We start from the raw sequence: 23,363 nt of genomic DNA, 5'->3' as shown, positions 1-23,363 counted from the left end.
ATAAAAAGAATTAATTTGAAGCACATAAAAATAACATGCTGAAGATAATATAACAATTTATAGGCAAAATGACAGTTTAGCATTAATATTTGTTTCAATTTCAATGTTCCTCGCAATTTATCAAAACATCACTGGAAAGTTCAATTTCCTCAATATGTTAAATTGACAGTTCGAGATAATGTTCACTTGACAATTATATGTCCCTCACTTAACACTTAAACTCGATAGAAAGTTCATTTTTGTTAGCATGTAATTTCGAAATGTTGGATTTAAAATGGGTTTTCACAACATCCAGTCCCATGAGATCTGGACAGCTGTTAGCCACGGACTCGGTTTCATGTAGAAAATAACATAAATATACTGCTGGACAAAAAAAACCGGACACTTGCATTTTTTGTGATAACGCATAAATTCTGATTCGAAGGCTAACTAAATGTTGCAGAAATTATTGGAAATAAAAAAACCTGAATATATTCAACAGAAAGCAAATTAAAATTTATTGTTAATAAGTTAAATTAGAACATAAACGAAAGTTACAGAAAACTACCAAAAAAAATTAGAAAAAAAAATCTTAGCAATATTTTGTTTTAATATTGTTAAGTGCTACTGGTGGGGTATATAAGCTGTCTAGTAGCGGGTGTTACCTCCCCTGCCATCAATTACAACTTGTAACCTCCGTGGCATACTTCGAATAAGGTTGGCAATCACTTATTGGTCCAATTGCTCCGATTCTTCTTGAATAGCAAGTCTTAGCTCTTCAATTGTTCCTGGAACTATTGCACGGTTTATGATATGTCGTTTCAGTTGATCCCAGACATGCTCTATCAGATTTAGGTCCAGACTTTGTGGTGGCCATTCTCATCGCGTAATCCCAACTTTGTCCAGGTACTCCGTGACAATATTTGCAATGTGAGGACGTGCATTGTCATGCATAAAAACAAAATCTGGGCCTATGAATGGTGCATATGGTACTACATGATCTGCAAAACATTCTGTAATATACCTGCGAGCTGTCATTGCTCCATTCTCTACAAGAACCAACTCTGTACGTCCTTGTAAAAAAATACCTCCCCAGACCATTACACCACCGCCTCCAAACATTGTGCATAACGCTCACTAGGTCTTCTGTACACTTGTTCACACCCGTCTGATGAACGTAGGTTGAATTTTGACTCATCGGAGAATAAATCCTTTTCTCACTGCTCCACATTCCAATGTAAGTGTTGTGTAGCAAATTCCAGTCTTCGCTTCCGGTGACGTGCTAACAACCTGGGACGTGTAGCCGGCCTCCGAGATGATAAACCACTTTCATTTAGTCTTCTACGAACTGTTCGCGAAGAAACCACAGCTCTATGAACATTTCTCAAACGCCGTGCCACAATATTTGAAGTCGTACGATGGTTCCGTTAAAACTATGATACACATGAAACGATCTTCCCGTGCTGTTGTGCATCGTTTCCGACCAGAACCCGGTCTTCTACCATAGGAACAAGTTGCATCATACCGTCTGAGAGCTTCATTGATAGTACTTTGTGCTATATTTAGCACCCTAGCAATATACGACCATCATCACGAAGAGCTACTGCTTTTACTACCTCTTCACGTCTCATTTTCAAGCTAGCAAACTTACAATACACTTGCAAGATAAACACCAGAAATGATAATATCAATAATATCTGTTACTATGGTTACTATGAACCAAAATTCATGCCTCTCTAGACATTAAACAAAATAACATCAACAGGAATTGAAAATCAATAAATTAAAACAAAATTCCATGAAATTAATTTTGAGCCTACTAGGTGTCCCAAATAAGTAAATACGAGTAAATAAATAAATAAATAGTAAATGGAAAACTATGCAAAATGTTCAATAATGAATGTTCAATTGTTCAATACTTAACTGAGAGCGTAATTCATAAGTAATTGCAATTCAGATGTCAAATATTAAGGTGTCCAGTTTTTTTTGTCCAGCAGTATAGTTGGAGTCTTTCAATGTTCCATCCCGAAGGATCGGTACAGCAGTTGGCCACCAAGAATAACACAGATAGTTCATTTGCATACATGTCCTTGGCTGCTTGGCCGCCCGAACTAGCTGAGTGGTTGTGTTGTGACGTTTCTGGAATCCAAACTGGTTTGCGGGAAGTAGATCATTTTCTTCTACACGAGCCTGGATGCGCCACAGCAGTAGTCTTTCGAACACATTGCTGAGATGACTGACAAGGCTTATCGGATGATAGCTCTCGGGGAGGAGTGGATTTTTCCCAGGTTTCGGCAGGAGTATGACCTTGGCTGTTTTCCACTGCTCTGGATGGTAGCCAGTCAGCAGCATGGCGTTGAAGATCTTTGTCAGGTATACTTGCAGCTTTCTTGAACTCTTCTTTATTGCTTCTATGGAGATCTTTGTCAAGTCCTGGTGCTTTGTTTGTTGGTAGCTGACTGATGACTGTTGCTACCGCTCATGGAGTTACAAGCTGTGGGTTGTTGTTACATGGACCTTGTCTGTATTCTTCCACAAATTCCTCTACCCTTTCTACGTGAATTTTGTATTGTGGTTGCATGTTATTGGGACTAAACTGCTGTTGTAATTTGTCTGCTATGGTGTCCGCTTGCTCTTGTGGGTGGCATAGCAGTTCGTGTGGTCCCTGGATTACTGGTGTGGTGGATTTCTGTTTTCTTCCGCTAATATTCTTTACAGTCTTCCAAAATGATTTGGTCGGTGCCGCGAATTCTTTCATCTTTGCATCCCAGTGGTGGGCTTCAGTCCTGGAGATGTAATCTCAAATGTGTTTGCTGAGTGTGTCAAATGCGTATGAAAAATTTGGATGTCAGGTTCTCTGCCACTGTTTTCGAGCCTATCTCTTGAGTCGGATAAGCAGTGTGAGGAAGAGATCCTGCGTGTTTTGTCTGGCTGCTGGTTCTACCATCCGGAAGGTACTGTTTCTACATGAGGTTTGAATATGTTGGGTGATTTTCTCAACTGCAGTATCTATTTCTTCTCGCATGTGGATTTGATCGTGAAGGTTTGCACACACAGAGCTCCTGCTTATGAAGTCTTCCCTCAACAAATTGGTTACAAGAGCTCCACTTTACACACAGCACTACACATTTCTTTTCTTCATTGTCATTTCAATGTCCACAAACCTTTCAAAATGTGTTAAAGTACAACTTTTTTCACTGATTCTAGCTGAAAATATTCTTAAATGTTCCTTGAAAACTAATGGTTTTCATACCGGTATTTGGCACTGCCATCTAGTGTGTCCATTGCATGAAACTCATATATCTGCAGCCACCATGAAGTTGCAGACTCACACAAAATTTTGCACTTTATATTTCATGTCACTATAATTATATAATTGTATTTTATAGTTTGTCCTTATTGTTATATTACCTGGGTGTTATATTAGGGAGGGGAATGAATAAAGGCAGCTGCCCACGCTCAGGCACTCTCCCTGGTGCCTGTTACTTTGGGGAAAGGTAACAGAATGCTTCCTTTGGGAAAAAAAAAGTCAATTCTGTTCATGAGAACCTGCTCCCTTTCGGTTGTTTATACACATGCTTCAGTCTTCTCTCATGTCTCCGGGTACACTAACTGAACTCAAAAATAGCAAAATGTGAACCTTGGCATGGTCCTGTACGAGGGCTGCTGGAAAAGTTTCTGCAATCAATATGAACATAGACATGTGAAATTCTGGGAATAGCTTTATTGTTTTTCAAAGTATTCACCCTTAAGATCGATACACTTTTGCATAGCTCAAACCAATTTTGAAAGCATTTCAACCTAAGAAACCGCTGTTCGGAATGCGTCAACAGCTGCTTCAGGTGATAAAAATAGCTCACCACGGATCTTATTTTTCATGTGTGGGAACAAAAAGAAGTCATTAGGTGATAAATCAGGTAAGCATGGGCAATGAGTCATTAATTTGACATTTTTACAGGACAAAAAATAAAAAAGTTTGGTGTGCTGACTGGGAACTGGCAATGTCGTGGTGAAGAATAATGCGACAATTTGGGTTTGTTTTACCCAATTCATTGATGACCTCTGGCAAACATTGTTGTATACCACTCAGCATTTACAGTTCTTTTAACTTTCTAAAGCTATTGTTGCCTCATGTCCGGTATAACCTAAGAACAAGCAACCACTTGCTTGGCAGCACTCCTCGAACGAACAACTTTTGTTGGTTTCGGCTCACTTTGAAACACCCAAACAGTGGATAACTGTTTGCTTTCAGGTTTGTTTGAATAGATCCAAGTTTCATCCCCTGTAGCGATGTAGTACACCAAATTTGACTTGCCTCGGTTGAATTTTTTGAGCATTTCTTTACACCAATTTACGCGAGCCTGTTTTTGAGCTTCGGTCAAGTTGTGGGGGATAAAACGGCTTGAACGTTTCCGTATGTTCAGATGACCATGCAAAATCGTATGTATTGCTTTCATGTCAATGTTCAAGGATGCCTGAATCTCACGGTATTTCACATGCCGATCTCTCTCTCAATCATTTCAAGCACAGCATCAACATTACTGGCAACAACAGGCATGGATGGACGACCTTCACGAAATTCACACTGAGAAATGTGCGACCATGCTGCAATTCGGAAAACCAATTGTACACAGTCCTATTGGATGGTGCTTCATCCCCAAAAGCCAAATGAAGTCGCTCGATGCATTGTTTTGGTGTTAAACTACATTTGAAATCATAAAAAATCATTGCCCGAAAGTGTTCATGAGAAATTTCCATTTCTCACACGAAACTACTTCTTCAAACTGCTGTATAAAATAAACAAACAGGCTTAAACAAACAATCAAAGATAATAAAGGTAAAGTGCTCCCCTGTGCATAGCACCATGCCATGAAGGCGTTTAGGGGGTGTGGGGGTAACGCCCCACACTTTCTTGATCCGGTCGTGAGTGGGGGTGATGTGATCAGCATCACGCCCCTGACTGCCTTTACCCCCCAGGGTTTCCCCCAGGTACCCATGTCATTCGACGCTGGGTGGGCACCGGAGCCGCTTCCGTTAGAAAAGTTCCCGGATTTGAACCGGCCGGGGTTCGAACCCGGGACCTTGAGCATGGTAGTCAGATGCGTTACCGACTGAGCCACCGCGGCCACTCTTCCGATTTTTATAATAGCAGAACACTAGCACCACTGTTAGTGATAGTTGGCAGAAACCTTTCCAGCAACCCTCATATTATATCTGAAGTATGAAAGGTTAGTTACAAGAGTTGCCATAAAGTTTGCTAGTTTTCATTTAATACTTGGTTCCTTTTATTGTCTCTTATTTCGCCCTTCGTATCATGTTAATATTTATTTCTTCTTAATTTATAGACCTGCTACGGCGACGCTAGCAGTTCAGGGCAAATACTTTTTTCCATCTTGAGTAGACCTGCCATCTGTTGACCATTTTTTAATTTAGGGTTGAAAACGAGTAATCCTTTACTTTGCTGTTAGACCTAAATAACTTCAAGTTGTCAAAGTTTTCATTTAGGGTTGAAAATGAGTAGATCCTTTACTTTGCTGTTGTTGAAGTTCTCTCTTCCAACTTCCCTTTCCGTTTTTTTCTTCGGTTAGTACCACTGTGTTCCTATATGTTTCTTGAACTTTATAGGGGCTGTCGTATTTGCAAAAGAGCTTGGATGCCACCTTGTCAATTTTGCTGCTCACAGGATGAGTCCATTGCATAACCAGATCTCCCTCCCTTACTAGTGGACCTGTCTTCTCATTAGGTTTTCTTCTCTCTCCCTGCCTTGTCTTCAGGTATATATCCTCACTGTCTTTACCCTGCCTTCCTGGGGCTCAGTCAGCTTTGGCCATACGAAGTTCTTGGAAATATCCATTCTCTCACTGAGTACAAGAACGAGTTTATTTGGAGTTTTTCCAGTTCCCTCTGAAACTGCTGCATTTATTTGATCGACTATTTTGGAAATGACTTGACTCCACTTTGTCTGCTCCTGGTTGTAGTACAGTCTTAGCATTCTACCTATTTCTGCATTATAGTGTTCTACAGAATTGCTACATGGATGATACCTGGTAGTCTTGACATATTTTATGCCGTTGGGAGTGTACGAAATCTTGCCATTGCTTGGAAACAAACTGACTCCCATTATCTAACAATATGGTCCTTGGCCTCCCCAAGTGCTTCATGATGCCATCTTCCAAGTTTCTTGTTATTGCTTGCATGTTTGCTTTCTTAATTGGATACACCATTACATACTTGGTCGCCATGTCAAGTACAGATAATATATATTCGTATCCCATTGAACTCGGTAGTGGACCTATTAGATCAATGGCGAGCAAATCCATTGGGCCCTCGGCATTGATACTCAGGGCATGTTTCTGTATCCCCTGCCTGTCTACTTTGGTCTTGGCTCAAAGGACACAGTTTCGTATGTGCTCTCTAATGTCATGTTTCATCTTGGGCTAATAATAAAACATTCTTGCTTTTTTAAGTGTTCTCTCTACTCTGAAGTGACCTTGTTGTTCGTGTAGCCTACCCAGAACTGACTTTACTTGTCCCTGGGGTACACATATTCTCAACTCGTCTGGCCTTCCAGCATTCTTATAAAACAAAATTTCCTGCTGGATTAGAAACCATTTATTCGTTTCACCTGACTTAATTGGTCTTTCGTTCAATTCTCCCTTGAGAGACTTTATGATTTTGTTCATTCGACTGTCCCCTTGCAATTCCATCTTCGAAATATTCTTATCTAAGTATGGTGCTTCCTCAGCTACACATGTGTTAATGAAGAAATCTCTTCTGGATTTTCTTGGTTCCTTACCAGCACTCTACTTAAAGCATCCCATCCTGTATTCCTGCGTCCTTTTATTTTGTTGATGGAAAAATCATATTCTTGTAGTGCCAGTGCCCAGCAAGTGAACCTGGCATTCCACAGTTTTGCTGTCTGAAGACAAACCAAGCTGGCATGGTCTGTGTAAAGCATGAAGTATCTTCCCTTCAGGTATTGTGAAAATGTTGTTACCACAAACAGAACAGCGAGGCACTCTAACTCTGTAGAAGTATAGGATATTTCATGTGGCCTTAGTGCGAGGCTAGTATATTAGATGACTCTTTGGTTTCTGCCATTGTCTAATTGGAAAAGTATTGCCCCAACTCCCACCTTCAAAGCATCTACGCCAACTGCAAATGGCTTACAGAAGTAGGTTGGTATAAGTCCCCGTCAACTGGATCATTTCACTTTTTAGATTTTCAAAAGCTGTCTCCTCGATGGTGCTCCAGCTCCATTTGGTCTTGATTTTTAACATGTCAAATAGTGGTTGAGCTTTCCTGGCGAAATCGATAATGAACCTGCTTCTCCACGTGCATAGGCATAAAAACCTCTGGAGTGCTTTCCTTGTCCCTGGCATGGGGTAGTTCACTATTGCCTCATTTTCCTCCTTGCACATGGAGATCTGTCCTCCAGATATTACGTGTTCAAGGAATTTTAGCTCCTTCTGGGCAAAAGTGCATTTGGACAACTTGACGGTCAGCCCTTCCTTCTCTAACATACCCAAGAGTGTGTCCATACCAGCTCGTTGTGTGAATGCAAACATCATCGACATACATTTTCATGCACTCTCCCATGTTCTCATGTAGAGCTCTGTTTAGGGCAGCAATAAATGCCGATACTGAAGCATTCATTCCATACGGGAACCTTCTAAAATGGTATAGTCAGGATCCGACTCTGAAAGCTATGCACGGTCTACTCTCTTCATGTAGCTCCACTTGAAAATACCCTAATGATAGGTCAAAGTTGGAAAAATACTTGCTTCCTGAGAAGGAGTGTAAGATTTCTGTCAGGTTTTCTACTTGATTTTGGGGCACAATGATCCTCTTATTCACTCTCTCAAGTCCAGCACTGGCCTTACTCCTTCACTTGGCTTGTCAACAACGTGCATGGGGTTGACATTTGGACTGTTCGATGGTTCTATGATTCCCCACTTTAACCATTTACTTATCTCTTCTTCAACTGCCTTGCACTTTAAGATAAGTACTGGATATTGCTTTGTTACCAATGGTTCTCTGGACTGTTCCATTTTGAATTGGAATCTCCTATTGATTGATTGATTGATTTGGTGTTTTAAGTCCACTTTATGCACAGTAAGGCTAATCGGGACTGGACCTACAGTTTAAAGTGGGATCCGAACCACTTGTGCCTCAACCGGGTATCGAACCTGGGACCCCTTGATTACAAGGCGACGACGCTACCACTGCGCCATCGGGGAGGCTTTGGAATCTCCTAGTTTACCCTGGTTTCTCATCGAAGACTGTCGCATATTTCATTAATACTGTGTAAAGTTGCTGTTTTCTTTCACTGCGCTTAAACTGAAACTTTCTTCTACTATACTGGCAATTTGCTCTGGAGTGGCTTGTGTTTGTTCTTCTACGCAGGCTGCTGTGATTTACTCAAGTGTCTCGTTACGTTGGAGATTAACACAAACTTCTTCACCTTGATTCAACTTCAGGGACAGCTTCTTGCCCACGATATCTAACCAAGCTTGATATCTCTCCAGAAATGGAAGTCCCAGGAGCATTTGACATCTATCATTTCAGATTTGAAATATAGTCCTCCTATTTCCATCACTCCATCCTTTATTTCGATATGATGTGTTTCCAGTATGCTGGATTTATCGAGCTTCATTTGAGGGCACCTTTCTTTGAATCTTTCCCACATGGTCTCGGACATGAGGTTACAAGTTGTCCCAGAGTCTATTATCCCTGTGATTTTAATGTTATTTATTTTGGCTTCAACCATGAGTAATTCTCCAGGTTTAAGTTTGTGTCTTCAGTTTGGAAACAAATAATCAATTCTTCGCACTTCGTTTCTTGTTTAGGGGCACTGAGGTTTTGGGCATTCTCCCAGAGCTGTCCTAGTTTAAATTTCTCTCATCTTGGCAAGGTTCATTGTTGTTTTGGTTTGCTCCTCCAAAATATTCTCTAGTCTGTTCAATAACTCGGTCTTGGTCTTTTCTTTGCCATCTTCTTGTCTTTCATACTGTTGGTTATTGGGTCTTCTATGCCTTCTACCAAAAGGGGCTCTGCTATTCTCATGGCTGCTACCAGCATTTTCACCACTATCTGAAGAATACCAATGTCACCTTCCATCTCTGCGATTGACATTTTGAGAGTTAGCTTGATTTCCCTCTGTCCTCTCCTCTGGGTCGGAGTAGTATCACTTTCCTCTGTGGACCAGGTTAGCATATGCATGTTTCCTCTTGTACTTGGATGTTTGAAGGTTTTCTGTTTCGAACTCTCACTTAGCATTTCGATCTCTTTCTCCTCTAGGGTTACTCATCTCATTAGCTGCATTAGTCTGTATTTGATCTTTGTTTCTCAGATACCGCACAAGTTCATTCACCTTTTCATATTCCCTAGCCTTGAGGATTCTTTGTTTATGTTGTGGTTGAGTTTGAATGGCTACCTCTACTAGTTCCTTCTCGGTGTATCCTTAATTTACATTTTTCAGGCTGCTTATCACTTCCCATGCAAAATCTTCGAAATTTTGCTGGCTTGTCCAGTCGATTCTCTTTCTTTTAATGGATTCCAATTGCCTTACTACTGCATTTCTTTATCTCAGTAGTAATTTATATATTCTCTACAGAAGTCATTAAAGGTGTCGAAATTATCTTTCCCAAGTCTATACCATCCTAGCCTGACCGGTGAAGCATCCCTCGAGGACATCCTTTATCATTTCATCTGACAGCCTCAACAGTTTTACTTGCATTACAAGTTCCTCCATGAATTTCTTGGGACACTTGTTCTTAATATCTCCAGTGAATTTGGGTAGATATTGAAGATCTTGTGGTCTGGGAATTTTCTTGGGAGCTCTTGTCTCTTCCCTCGTAGTCAGAGATAATTCTTCGGATAAAGGCTTCCTGAGTTCTTTCATATTCCTTTTGCTGTACTCTCTCTTTCCTTCTGTGATTCCTTTTGTGCCTTTTCTTTACTTTGTCACCATCTTCCTGTTCCGAACTCGATTCTTCAGTTTTGAATGATGAATCTTCCTCGTGCCTTCGTTTTCTACAATCATTTTGGTTTAGTTCTCTCACACTGGAATTCGAGCTGAAGGCTGAGGGGAATGAAAAAAGGCAGCCGCCCACACTCAGGCACTCTCTCTGGTGTCTGGTACTTTCGGGGAAGGTAACAAGATGTGGAATTGTGGTTGACTCAACAAAGAATTATCACTGCACTCTGTACGATAACCGTTCAACACATTGCCATCTAGTGATGTGTCCACATACTACAGGTGTCATGTTCTCCAGGACATAGAATCATATTATGGTACCAATGTTTGAGAAAAACTATAGTTGTCATGACTTATGCTCCAGCCCTCGTAGTACAGAAAAGGTAGGCAACATAGAAACTTCTAACATAGAAAAATAGAATGGTGTCTGCAAGAGTACACTAACTACCATTAATCATATCTTCAACAACCACTCTACTAGAAGGGTCCATCTCATCCTTTAATTTGTCAAAATTCCTTCTGGCAATATCAGAAAATGGTCCACCTCTGATTAACAATTCACCATACAGGTATACACCCATTCCCTGATCATCTTGTAAAAAATTGCTCACCATGGGAAGACTAGCCTTGTGACCATAACGCACAATCAACTCGCACATTCTGTGTCGGACATCGGCATTCTTCTGCTCAGGTTGATAATGAAGGATCAGTGCATTAACGCAACTGGCAGACAGCTTGGGAAGTGCCAGCAGCAACTCAAGTAAGAGAGCTAGCTGATCTGAAATCAACTGCGGAAGGGTTTTGATTTTGGATTCAGACCCCAGTTTAAATTTGTTTTTTGGGAGGAAATTCACCTGTTGCCAAACGTAATAGTGGTATTTTACTTCATAGTATAGTAAGTTCTTTTGGGACGGCGTGCAAAAGAAACCCAAACTGGACGGTATGCCTGGAGTCTCCAGCCAAACCCTGAAAACTTCATCCATGTCAAGATGAGAGATTGTTTCTCGGAAGTAATCAGAATAGAAATGCAGAAAATCACTGGAATGTACCAGTTGGCCATGATACTTGAAAGCGTACTGCCTGAGCATCCTAACAAAGTTATCTGATCCTACAAAGTAGGCCATGTACCTGAGAAGAAAATATCCTTTTAGGTAATGAACTTGCATGAAGCTTTTAAGTGGATTCATTCCATTCTTCACAAAAGCTTTTGTAGAGTCACTGCTACTTTTATCACACGGTATCAGAATCTGCAAATCATTGTCAGTGTTTTGCATTTCGGCTTTGAGAATCTTGTACCGAAGGCACGCCCTCAATTCAGCTACATCCGACCATCTTATCTTCTTTCCATTGGCTTTGTGATGACAGTATTCATGACAGCATCGTCCCCTCTTGCATTTTTTAGACATTGAAAGCACAATCTTCATCGCAGCAGAGTGAATGAGATCCTCAATGTATGTTGCAAAACCTTCACTTAACCACTCTTCGGCCCAGTCCAATGCACCGATGAGTAAGCCGAACCATGAATGGCTGATCTCATGTGATAGGCGAATGCACATCGTTCCATCGCCAGCCACAACTGTTTGAGATATGAACACGAGGTTCGGACTGGCCAGACCGAGATGAGCAAAGCTTCGCGGAACCACCAAAATGTCTAACCTTTCAAAGGGATGTGGCCCTAGCAAATTGTATGCGGCTTCCAGACATGCACGAAGGTACACTTTAAACTCAATCTTCGCCTGGTTTAGGATCGATAACGGTGCAAACAACCTGCACGGGATCACTTTCTTTGCCTCTCTCTTCTGTAAGTAGCACGGGTAAGAATCATGTCTGCAACATAATGTCGTATCAAGAGAGTGGCAAATTTCCTCAAGCCTAGTTCTTACAACATCCGCTACCTCATTCGCAGGAACACTAAGTTCAGACACACCATCATGTATATCAGCATACCACCACTTTCCCACTGCTATAGCTAGTGTTGAAATTGGCAACAACATCACTGTGAAATAATAGAAAACATTCAAACACGAATCACACTCCGTAACATTAGGATTTTTATCACCTGTCATTAACACAACATATCCTCTCGGCACAGTAACTTTTGCTTGCCATGTTGCCATGGCAACAGGAGGTTCCTGGCAAGCAAGTAGTGAACGGTTGTTAATCCATGCTGCAGGTGTGAACACACACTCGTTGCCATCTTGATCTAATCTCCAATGTAAAGAGGCACCCTTACTCATAGTGGAATAAGACAATGCTACAACTCGCGGAAAATGAATCTTTGATGTAACATTAGGTTTCCAAATTTTGACACACCATTCTTCGACCGAGTGACAGAGAGGATTTCTCAGCTTTGTTGCCCATTCATCCATTGATTCTTCATATTGTCTCTTCTCATGACTCGACACTATTTCATCCAATTCTGCTTCTGAGTGCACTACCTCCTCCACTTTATGTACTATTATATCACAGCTATCCAAAATGCATTCAAACAATTCCACGTTAGAACAATCAACTTGAGAAATATCACCTGACTTCTTGCTTTGGGTTGGCTGTAAGAACACTAGCATCAACCCAGAAAAGCACTTCTTTTGAAAATCGCATGACAGATTTAGCATGTAATGCTGAACACGGATGTCATCCACGTTTGCAAGGAGGGGAAGGTCATTCTCTTGATGAACAACATTATCTGATTCCATTTTTATATCCATACTGCATTCTCCGCATGTAAGGTGTAAGTTCTGAAAGTAACAGAAAAAAAATTGTTTGCAACTACACATTCTTAACCAGTATGTGACAGCACCAGAAGAGGGGCAGACCACTTCCTAGTCATCCACTCAAACAAACAAGGAAAACTACATACATATTCAAGAATAACATAAATAGTATTATTTCAAGTAAAAGTGCATCTTTAGGTGTATTACTAGGTTTAACTGACCTCCTTCCACCAGAAAATATCCTCCCCATTCAATTTTTTTTTTTCTGATACAGTCATCAACTGATATGTAATTGTTATCGTATTTATCTAGCAGTGGCTATTTTCAAGATTAAAGCACATCTCCCAAGAAGTTAGAATTCCTACTAGAATGACCTTCTGGCTGCTGAACTAGGCACCAAGTTATTACCCCGCTACTAGTTTGGGATTCATATGGTACTTAATTTATGAGCATTTAATTCATTCCTTTATAGCACATTTGGTAAAAATTCAATTCATCTCATACTTCTGAGGACAACTACGAACCATATTCATGCCTTTTGAAGTAAATTTTAGAACAAGTATTTTACGATCGTCAAGAATAACTGCCACATATATTTTTCCTTTCTGTATTTTGATTCGAAATTTATTCAACATTCATAATAAGTACGGATGGGACAGATTAATCGGTAGTCTATTGGTATCGGCCAATATAGGCATATCAGTGTATTGATAAAATTACCAAAAATTTTACCAATCCAATATATCTGAAAAAATCTTACAATTTAGTGCAATATTCTGACATTTTCTTACAATTTTTATAGGTTTACACATATAACCTCACTTCTGTCCTTTTTTAAAAAAGTAAATGCTTAAATATACAGCTTTTTAGCATTGCAAAAGCTTGGTTCATCTGGTAACATATATTCATTAAGGAGGTCAATTTGGAATTTTATATCGGATTGGTAGAATATCAGTTATCGGTATCCACCAAAATTTCATATTGGTCCATATTAAGGAATAACCTTTCTTGTCAGTTTTCTTAAAACTATAAGTAGAAGGGAAATATTAGTCTGGTACGTAGTTCAGCGGTTAGGAAGGTGGCGTAGTAAGAAGTCTAGCTCCTACTCCATGGTAGGAGTAGGTCTTAGAGGCCCACATATTTTATTTTTCTTTATGACTAAAATTCAAGAAACCATTTTGTTTTTGAATCACAGCTTCCTTTGTTGTTTGCCGGACCCTGTGGCTGAGTGGTAGCACATCGCAATGCGATGCCAAGGGTCCCAGGTTCGAATCCCGATCGGGCTTGGTTGTTTGTGAATGTCCATTCATCAATTTCATCATTTCATCACTCATCCCCATCTTCGCAAATTAGCCAAGAGGCACAAAACGCGAAGTAAAATAAACTAAATCAAATCAAAGCAAAAATCCTTTGTTGTTTATATAGATGCACTTATATAAAAATTTCAACAATTACCATAATTAGTAATAACAAGAATAAATTGTTTACTGCATGAATGTCACACATATTTTTCATTGTTCACTAAAACTTAAAGAAACATATTGATTTTGCATTAATGCCTTGGCCAAGGAGGGATTGGTAGGAATCATAACCCATTATTTGTTCCAGTATTCTTTAAAAAAGAATGTTACAGGCAAAATGAGGGCTGACTACTAACAACAGTATACGTAAACCCTCCTTCATTTGAAAATCCTGTGCACATCACTTTAGTTATATAGTAATTATAATAATTAAATAATACTAATAATAATCAGACACAATATAATTCACTGTCACTTGTATGAGTGCAATTTCAGAACACAGATCCCAAGAGGGGGAGTGTGATATAGACCTATTGTGTGAATTTTGCCTCCTATATCTGTTACCTTTATGATTATATGTGCAAATTTAATACAGAAAAATGGAAACACCCTGGAGAATAATTGCAGGTAAGAATTTACAATACCGGATCCTTCTGTTACGGAAGCATAGTTAAAATTTGTGGTCGTAGTAATATCAGGAATATATTAATTTCATTCTAAAACGTAAAGTATAGCAAAAAAACATTGTTTTTGTGGAGAAATCCAGGGTTCCTGTTCCGATCACGGACCACTCAATTTTGCTTATTTTGCAATTTCTACACGTGACCCCAAATTTTAAAGGAGTGAATTTACAATACCGGCCCCATCCCCGATTTTTGTAATATTTCGCATACTCACTAATTGAGGCTTTCTAATCACGAATTTGAAGTTCAAATTTGGGGGTCACATGTACAAATTGCAAAATAATCAAAATTGAGTGGTCCGTGATCGGAATAGAAACCCTAGATTTCCCCACGAAAACATTGTTTATTGCAATATTTTACGTTTTAGAACAACATTAATATATTCCTGATATTACTACGACCCCAAATGTTAACTATGCTTGCTTAACCTAAGCTAACCTAACCTAACCTTACCGAGAATGGTTCATGGGGCTATCCGTGAATGGTTTGTGGGGCTACCCATTCATGGTTCTATGACCCCAAATTTTAACTATGTTTGCCTAACCTAACCTTACAGAGAATGGTTCGTGGGCCAAAAATTGTGATCACGGACCGATAGAAAATGTTAGTCTCGTAGCACTATAACAGCAAAATTTCCTCACTAGACACCATTTTCAGACAGCGTAACTGTTTGCGAATGTCAATTGTTCATATCAACAAACATGGTTCCCATGATTGCGAAAATTGTGAAGCTTATTTTACAACTTCTACATGTTAATGAACAATTTCTACACGTCACCCCCAGATGTTAACCTCAGATAATTCATCGGGAATACGTATTTCGTGAGTATAAGAAGTAGGATAGAAAGGTAAATTTCTCATATTGGACAAACGGCGGAAATTTGCTAGATCATTTAATTTGAATATTCGTACTTAAGTATTCTGCATTGAGAAACATTGTTGAAGGTGGCATTTCCCTTATTTCACGGAAATAAGCTGTATTTGCAACATATCGAGTAAGTTTCCTTAGTTTATTTTTGCCTTTGGTAAAATGCAAAATGGCGGTTACAGTTTCACTACCATACTTGGCATGCAGTGTTTCCACCCCACTGCACCCAAAAATACCTACATAGCCCCACAAACCATTGGCACATAGCCCCACGAACCATTTCCAGTAAGGTTAGGTTAGGTTGGGTCACATTAGGTTAGAATAGTTAAAAATTGGTTTAGAAAAAAAAATGCATAGCCCAACAAACCATTGGCACACAGCCCTACAAACCATTTGACAGTTACAAAATCGTAGATGATTTACCGTCAAAATTCAATGAATGATACGAGAAAACACTTCCCCGAACTTCCACAACTATAAAGAAACTGCATTCGGTAAGTAATTTCTCGGTAAAACTGTCAAAGCTGGGAATCGGATTTCTTCAAATTTACAGGAGAAAGTACTTACGGAATTGAGTTTCTGTGTAATTTCGGAATGTCGTAGAAGTGTTTTCTCGCATTTTTCATGGTATTTGGCCACTAATTCATGTCTTTTTCTATAATAACGTCCATCAGATGCACGAAAGCTGTTGCTTGCATTTCCATCCATGTACTTGACCGGATGTTGCGAGTATCTGATGACGTAATCCGCGGTAAGTGTTTCCAAATGCACAATTTTTTCACTATATTGCCCAACCTAACCTAACCATGATGGTGCGTGGTGCTATTTGTGGATGGTTATACGATCGAGGATGGTTTTAGAGGTTATGCGTGGATGGTTTTGGGGGCAATGCATGAATGATTTTTGTGGCTATGCGTGAATGGTTTACGGGGCTATGCGGGAATTTTTCTGTTAAGAAGGTTGAAACACAACACTAGTCAAGATTTGCCCGACATTTTGCATGTTCAGGAAGCGAGAAAAGAACGAACAATAATTAATCGTTATGTCGACAATAGATACTAATTTCGTTAAAAAAATGTGAAATCCCATGTTAAACAATTTTCACAATGCAAGTAAGTACGAATGTCAACAATTACAGAATAAACGAGTTACAACCGATTCCCGGCTTTGACAGTATTACCAATTTATCCTGTAAATTTGAAGAAATCCGTTTTGTCTGATATAAGAAATTTACCAAAATGGTAATTCTGAAAATTTTAATCCAAAGACTTCATTATCTTATCATTATTTCATGAAGTATACGCTTTGTTGAAATGCCCTGCACGTTACTTGTTAAATATCCATAAAGACAAGATTGTTAACACAAGCCTTATGGTACACCTCTCGTACTAGTTAGATATAGCGAAAACACATTTAACTCGTTTATTTTCAAACTAATTTCATTTGTACTTACCTCATATGCATAGCGGAACATTTTTCAACTTGGGATTACTTTTTTTCAATGAAAAAAGCATTATTTTTTAACATTATAAGTATTTATTGGTCGTTGCTAATTGGCGGCCAAATCTTGACTCATGTTGTCTATCGTCAGCTGATATGCTGTGTCGTCAGCTGACATGCACTGTTTCCAAACTTATGAACCGATAAATGCCGCACAAACTATTCACAAAAGGTTTTTAAGCGAAAATTGATCCACAAACAATTCACGGAAGGTTAGGTTAGGCAAACATAGAAAATTGAATTGGAAAAAAAAACGCTCACACGTCATCTTGTAATACTATCGCGTGGTTGCTATACTGACAGGGGGTTACATAATCGAACGCTATGGAACATTTGATTCACGTAGTCGACGGTATTGCTATCGTGCAATGGAGATACACGAATGTCGAACATTACATTATTTAAGGGCCGAATAAATTGCACGAATGGAAAAAACACTATTCCCAGTTTCCAAAAGTCTACAGGAACTCAATTCCGTAAGCAGTTTCCAGTCTTTTCTCCTGTAAATTTGTTCACGAACAATATATCGGTAACACTTTACTATACCGGAGACGGATTTCTTCAAATTTACAGGAGAAAGTACTTACGCAAATAATTTTCTGTAAAACTAAATATGCTGACCAAGGCAGTAATTTATTTTATTAAAAACATAAACTAAACGTAACGTTTCAACCTTCAAGCAAGGTCTTCATCAGACTATGTATCAAGTACAAAAGTAACAAGATACACAAAAAGTCAAACAAAGAATGGAAGAAGGTGTTAGAAAGAGTGGAAAGGACAAGAGAGAAAGAGGAGAGGAGAAGGGAGAAAAATGAAGGAAAAAGATCGTAAGATAAAAAGTCCAACCACATTCTATATGAAAGTAATTATGTTTAGCCTTTTAGGTGAAAATACAGTTGGCAAGTGAAAGCCACCTGCTAGAAAGTTCCTAACAACTTTCTAATAGTCTGGAGGGAGTAATGTTTGTGTATATATAATGCCCTTTTTGTGTATCTAGTTACTTTTGTACTTGATACATAGTCTGATGAAGACCTTGCTAGAAGGTTGAAACGTTACGCTTAGTTTATGTTTTTAATAAAATAAATTACTGCCTTGGTCAGCATATTTAGTTTTTCATAATCATGGAAACAAGGCTTAATGATGTTACAATTTTCTGTAGCGTTGTTGATATTCGGGAATGTAGTTTTGATCCATTTTAATGCGAATGCATGTGGTTTTCTACGAAAATCTATTTGCGACGTGCTATTGCTGCTGCCGCCATTTGCTTTCTGCACGTCATTGAGAAAAACCGATGTTGTCCGTATATGCTCAATTGAACGAAAGGAGTGCTAATGGAACCTAACCTAACCTAGTAGGCATACCTCGTCCGCGTGATGGTTCGTGGGGTTATTGTGAATTTTTGGGCTAACGTCAATGGTTTTTGGGGCCAACATCAATGGTTTAATAATTACTGTTTATGTCAAAAATTCAACTCTTTTTGGTTAAAATATTTCGTGAAATGTTTTTTTTTCTTCTTTTTTTAATTTAGGTATTTTTCGTTAGAAATTCATTATTTCAGCTAAAGAAATGTTCCGCAATGCAGATTAGTACGTTAGCAATGTAAAAAATTGCGAAATAAATCATTATTAAAATTTCGCAAGTTCGTAATCAGAAATGATGAACACTAACTCGCGTTTATTTACGTTCTAGAACTGTTACACAGTTACAAAACCGCGCATTTGGGAACACTGACCGGTTGTGACGTCATGAAACGCTCGCAAATATTTGGTTCACGTAGTAGACGGACATCAAGGGAACAGCTTTCGTGCATCGGAGTGACATTAATGTCGAAAATTACATGATTTATCGGCAAAAAAATTTAAACGAGGTGAAAACAAACTTCCAAGACCTTCCTAAAGTATAAATAAACCTATTTCGGTAAGTACTTTCTCCTGTAAAATTGAAGAAATACGTTTTGGGGATACGAAAATTTTACCAAATCATTGATAGGTGTCTTTGGTATAGTAAAGTAGTACCAATATATCGTGGCTGAGTCTGCTGCCATGCACGTGTCAGCAGTAAGAATAAGCATCAAATTTGCTGCTGCCACATAATTCGTCTGCTAAGAGGATGTTACAAATCTTAAGAATAGATTAAGACGAGAGAAATGCAAGTTTATGATTAGTGGGAATGAATGTACAGGTAATTTAGAACCTTTTTCTAGGGTGACCAGACATACTCTTTTTAAGAGTATTATACTATTTTAGAGGTTCATATACTCTATACTCTTTTCAATTTGCAAAAATCCCCAAATATACTCTTTTCCTTGATATTTAATTTCATTCATTATTTTAGGCGTACAAATTCCTTAAAATCCACAGAACGGAAAACGTCAAGATGTCAACAAAAGTATTTACTCCTTATCTCAAGAATTTCCTATGAACAATTTCAAGTGTAATTTTCATAGTCCATCAACAAGCAAAACATATTTCAAATTCATTGGAATTTAATGATAATGATTAGGGCTGAGCCGATACCACTTTGAACCGATACCGATACTCTTACAGAATATTTTCCCACCGATACCGATACTTGAAAATTGCAATAATTAAAATTTGTTCAAAATATTGATCAATATTGGTGAGTAAATATTCTCCTCCAATTATATGCATCATCATACCAAGAAATTTGCTTTAGAATATTCAAGAATTGCATCAGAATAGTAGAATAGATATTGTGTAGTCACAAAATATAGTTTTTTGTGCAAAATTAGTGTAAATAAAAAGGAAGTTTTAATTTTGTATAATTTCCAGGATAATTAGACTGTCAAGAAGTCGCGCGGGATTTTTGCGGACCCTGTGAAAGAGCAAAATGCATGGGTAACAGTTTCATGCATCGGAGACACATTTAAATCGGATATTTTGTCTTTCTCGTGGTTTGTACTTACCAATTATGTATTGCGGAACATAGTGGAAGGTGCCAATATGCTTTTTGCACGAAAACAAACCCATTTCCTGCTAAAATAAACCATTTTCCTTAATGCTACGGAAAGCACGTCACGGTGCGATATCGCTTGCTTTGCGAATTGTAACGCTTCTTTTGTTTTCGAATATCAATGTTTCCAACTCTATTGTGCATGAAAGTTGTAAAAAACAGGGGATCAAAAACCATGCACGGGTAGCCCCACAAACCATTGACGTTAGCCCCAAAAACCATCCACGGGTAGCCCCACAAACCATTGACGTTAGCCCCAAAAACCATCCACGGGTAGCCCCACAAACCATTGACGTTAGCCCCACGAACCATTCACACGAGGTTAGGTTAGGCCTGTTAGGTTAGGTTCCATTAGCACCCATTTCACCCCTAAATTCATCGAAAAACCATTTTCCTTTCTCGACAAAAAACCGCGCGTTTCTCGAAAAAAAAAAATCGCGTTTCTCGAAAAAAAAAAATCGCGTTTCTCGAAAAAAATCGCGCGTTTGGAAACCCTGATTCCACTAGCGAGATCGCGTGACTTCCGACGCTAGAGCCATCTGCAGGTACATCTTGGAAACAACGGCATGATGTTGTCGATTTTCACCAAATGCGCAATATTATTACATGAAAAGTGATTATTTATTGTATTGCTGCATTGTAGGATGAAGTTTTAGGAAGAATATATATCGACGGAGGTTGTAAACCTTGGAGAAACTCATTTCCGTAAGTAGTTTCTTGTGTAAAATTGAAGAAATGTGTCTCCGATGCATGAAACTGTTACCAAATGCATGCGCAGCTTCAACCTATAGACTATACTCTTTTTAGTCAACAAATATCTGGTCACCCTACTTTTTCTTTAGAAAGCATTTAGCGATATTATTTTAATGCTAATAGAAATTAACCTAACTGCGAGAGTATTTAGGTTTATTATTAGAAGAATGCTGAGGGACCCAATCTTAAAACATTTTTGTGAAAGTACCCAATCTTAAAACATTTTTGTGAAAGTAATCGCTACAACTTTACAGTATGTGTTACCGACGTAATTGCATACATAGCATGATGAAATCACGATAAAACAAAGACCGAGTCTACTGCCACGCGCATCTTTTTTGAGGTTCCAGCAGAAAAAGAACGTGGCAGCAGACACTGCCATATATCTTTCAGCACAGCTTTTACTCTTCTTCTTGTAGTAACTTACCGGAAAGAACACTTCATCATAACATTACTAACACGCTCGCTGGTGACCACAAGCCATGTTGTTTCTCCATTTCGCATGTTGTGCAGATATTTACCTGCAGATCCATAAAATAGACATTTCTTTGCAGATAATGCCTTTCTTGTCAGAAAAACAATTCCCACGGCAACCTTGAATGTTTGTTTACAACGGAGTTTCTGATTTGTATCACTTGGCGGCGCCACAGGGCTCCTCTGGATGAATGACTTTGACGTCATCTACGAGTACTATACTACAGCGCCTTGAATAAAGTAGTGTGGAAAACGACCCAAGAAACTGGATCCCCGAGACGATGACAAGTAGATGGCAGTGCGATCGGCACAGGTGCTAATTTTGTTATGAAAGTAATGCGGCTTAGTTAGTTTTTGGAATATATCAGAGGCGAAGATATAGTACAAGCAATGCAAGCACTGCTTGCATAATTCGAATATCATTTAATGTACTTAATGTTCTAACCGTATTTAGATTCCATCGCACTCGATTTCGCGAAAAAATGCGGCCGCAAACTCCCCAGCAGCTCTGTAGCAAGCACCAGCCTCAATGCTTCCAGCCGTTCTGCGGGAAAATAAGGCCTCCGAAGGAGTCACATGGCGAAGCGTGAAATTCTGGTGGAACCCGTCCACAAAGCTTCTACAAAAAGCTGTGCTTTCCGAGCTTGCGTGATTCCCGAAAATAGCCGAGTTCAACCGAAAGCAGGAGGATTCATCTATGGGTACGTTGCCAGCAAAAACTAGTAACGAATATTTGTCTTCATGAACACGTAAACAAGATCGCAAATATAATAATAATTGTTTGTTAGTCATAAAATAACTAAAAGAAGTTATTATCACTGTTCTAAATTCCATATATATCATATTATATTACAAATTATTTTAGATTTCGCGAAATGTAAAACGCGTAAAAAAGTTGACATTGGGAGTTGGGGCAGTGGAATTTCTGCACCCCCGTGAAGAGTTTTCTCAGGGAGGGAGGGAAGATTGGACGGACCTTGGTCCTGCACCCTGCTTCCTGGTCGGTCCAGCTCAAATTACGCCAGAAGTGTTGACCGCTACCAGTGTTTGCAACTGCCAAATTATTTACGCAGTAATTCAAGTGAGCTCTTTCACAAATTTTACAATCAATAAATTGACTGCTTTTGAATAAAACTTGGGGTGAAAATAAAGCTATCTGAGAAAGAACTATCTACTGATATTTGTACATGGCATAGAAGTAAATCGTATACATTCTGCATATTATGAGCACAAGAATATGTTTTAATGATTGATTGATTTGTTGTTTTAAGTCCACTTTATGCACAGTAAGGCTAATCGGGACTGGACCTACAGTTTAAAATGGGATCTGAAACACTTGTGCCTCCACCGGGTATCGAACCCGGAACCCCTTGATTACAAGGCGACGACACTACCACTGCGCCATCGGGGAGGCCCGAATATGTTTTAAGTTCTATTATTATGACGCAAGTGGTCTTCCCAGGGTCTTTTTACGGTCCCCATTTTGTCATCTTTTCCTTCCTTTGACGTTTTTTCTTAGATATACTGGGCCAAAAGGGGGTTATGTCTACCACCCACCCACCCCTTCGCCCCGGGCACGCCATTGAATGACACTTTATTAGAGTGCCACACACGTAAATTTGCCGTTGCGTAGAAACGTATTTTCGTTTCGTCTCCCTCTCTCTTAGCATCACGTGTTCTACCCTGCTCGAAAACCTTCGCTATTGTTGCCATATTGTCATTCCATTCCTGGACACACTCGCGCAAACTTCATTGAAAACAATTGAACAGCGCTCCAGCTCGCGGTTCCCACCGGTCAGCAGGGACGGCAATGTGGCAATATAGCACGGCGTAGTCGTTGCTTCTTTTATGCAGTGCATGTTCATTGGCTAGCTAGTAACTAGTGTTGCCACCTGTAATAATGAAGCACTATTTCTGTCACGGAAGGGGAAAGCAGGTAAAGTGGCGGTGAGTTTTGTTGGATTGGAAGCACCATATTTTTATTTTATACTAAGTATTTGACCGGTTTGACGTTGTGTGCGTGTATTGCGTGTGTTTATGTAAAAGTGTGTGTTTGCTGATGAACGTTAAATTCCATAATGCCTCCAGTTCTGTCGAAGTTGAAATCAAAAACCTTGCATAGCCAAGCTCGGGAAATTC

The 23,363-nt window shown here is 39.2% G+C and overlaps 2 protein-coding genes across 2 annotated transcripts; both read right to left on the bottom strand.

Annotated features, from left to right (window-relative positions):
- Window positions 1-7,145: 7,145 nt before the first annotated feature.
- Window positions 7,146-7,547, bottom strand: LOC145994056 (uncharacterized). The gene has a single exon (XM_083130141.1). The coding sequence runs from the start codon at window positions 7,545-7,547 to the stop codon at window positions 7,146-7,148; it is 402 nt and encodes a 133-aa protein (XP_082986267.1).
- A 2,851-nt stretch (window positions 7,548-10,398) lies between these two features.
- Window positions 10,399-12,666, bottom strand: LOC145994055 (aminopeptidase O-like). Its single transcript, XM_083130140.1, has one exon. The coding sequence runs from the start codon at window positions 12,664-12,666 to the stop codon at window positions 10,399-10,401; it is 2,268 nt and encodes a 755-aa protein (XP_082986266.1).
- Window positions 12,667-23,363: the final 10,697 nt, after the last annotated feature.

This window comes from Lepisma saccharinum, chromosome 10, assembly GCF_977018435.1.
Source record: "Lepisma saccharinum chromosome 10, izLepSacc3.1, whole genome shotgun sequence".
NCBI classification, from domain to species: domain Eukaryota; kingdom Metazoa; phylum Arthropoda; class Insecta; order Zygentoma; family Lepismatidae; genus Lepisma; species Lepisma saccharinum.
This window is presented reverse-complemented; position numbering and strand designations above follow the sequence as displayed.

Coding starts and splice junctions, on each gene's coding strand:
- LOC145994056 (XM_083130141.1), bottom strand. CDS start 7,547: ATGTTTGCATTCACACAACGAGCTGGTATGGACACACTCTTGGGTATG.
- LOC145994055 (XM_083130140.1), bottom strand. CDS start 12,666: ATGGATATAAAAATGGAATCAGATAATGTTGTTCATCAAGAGAATGAC.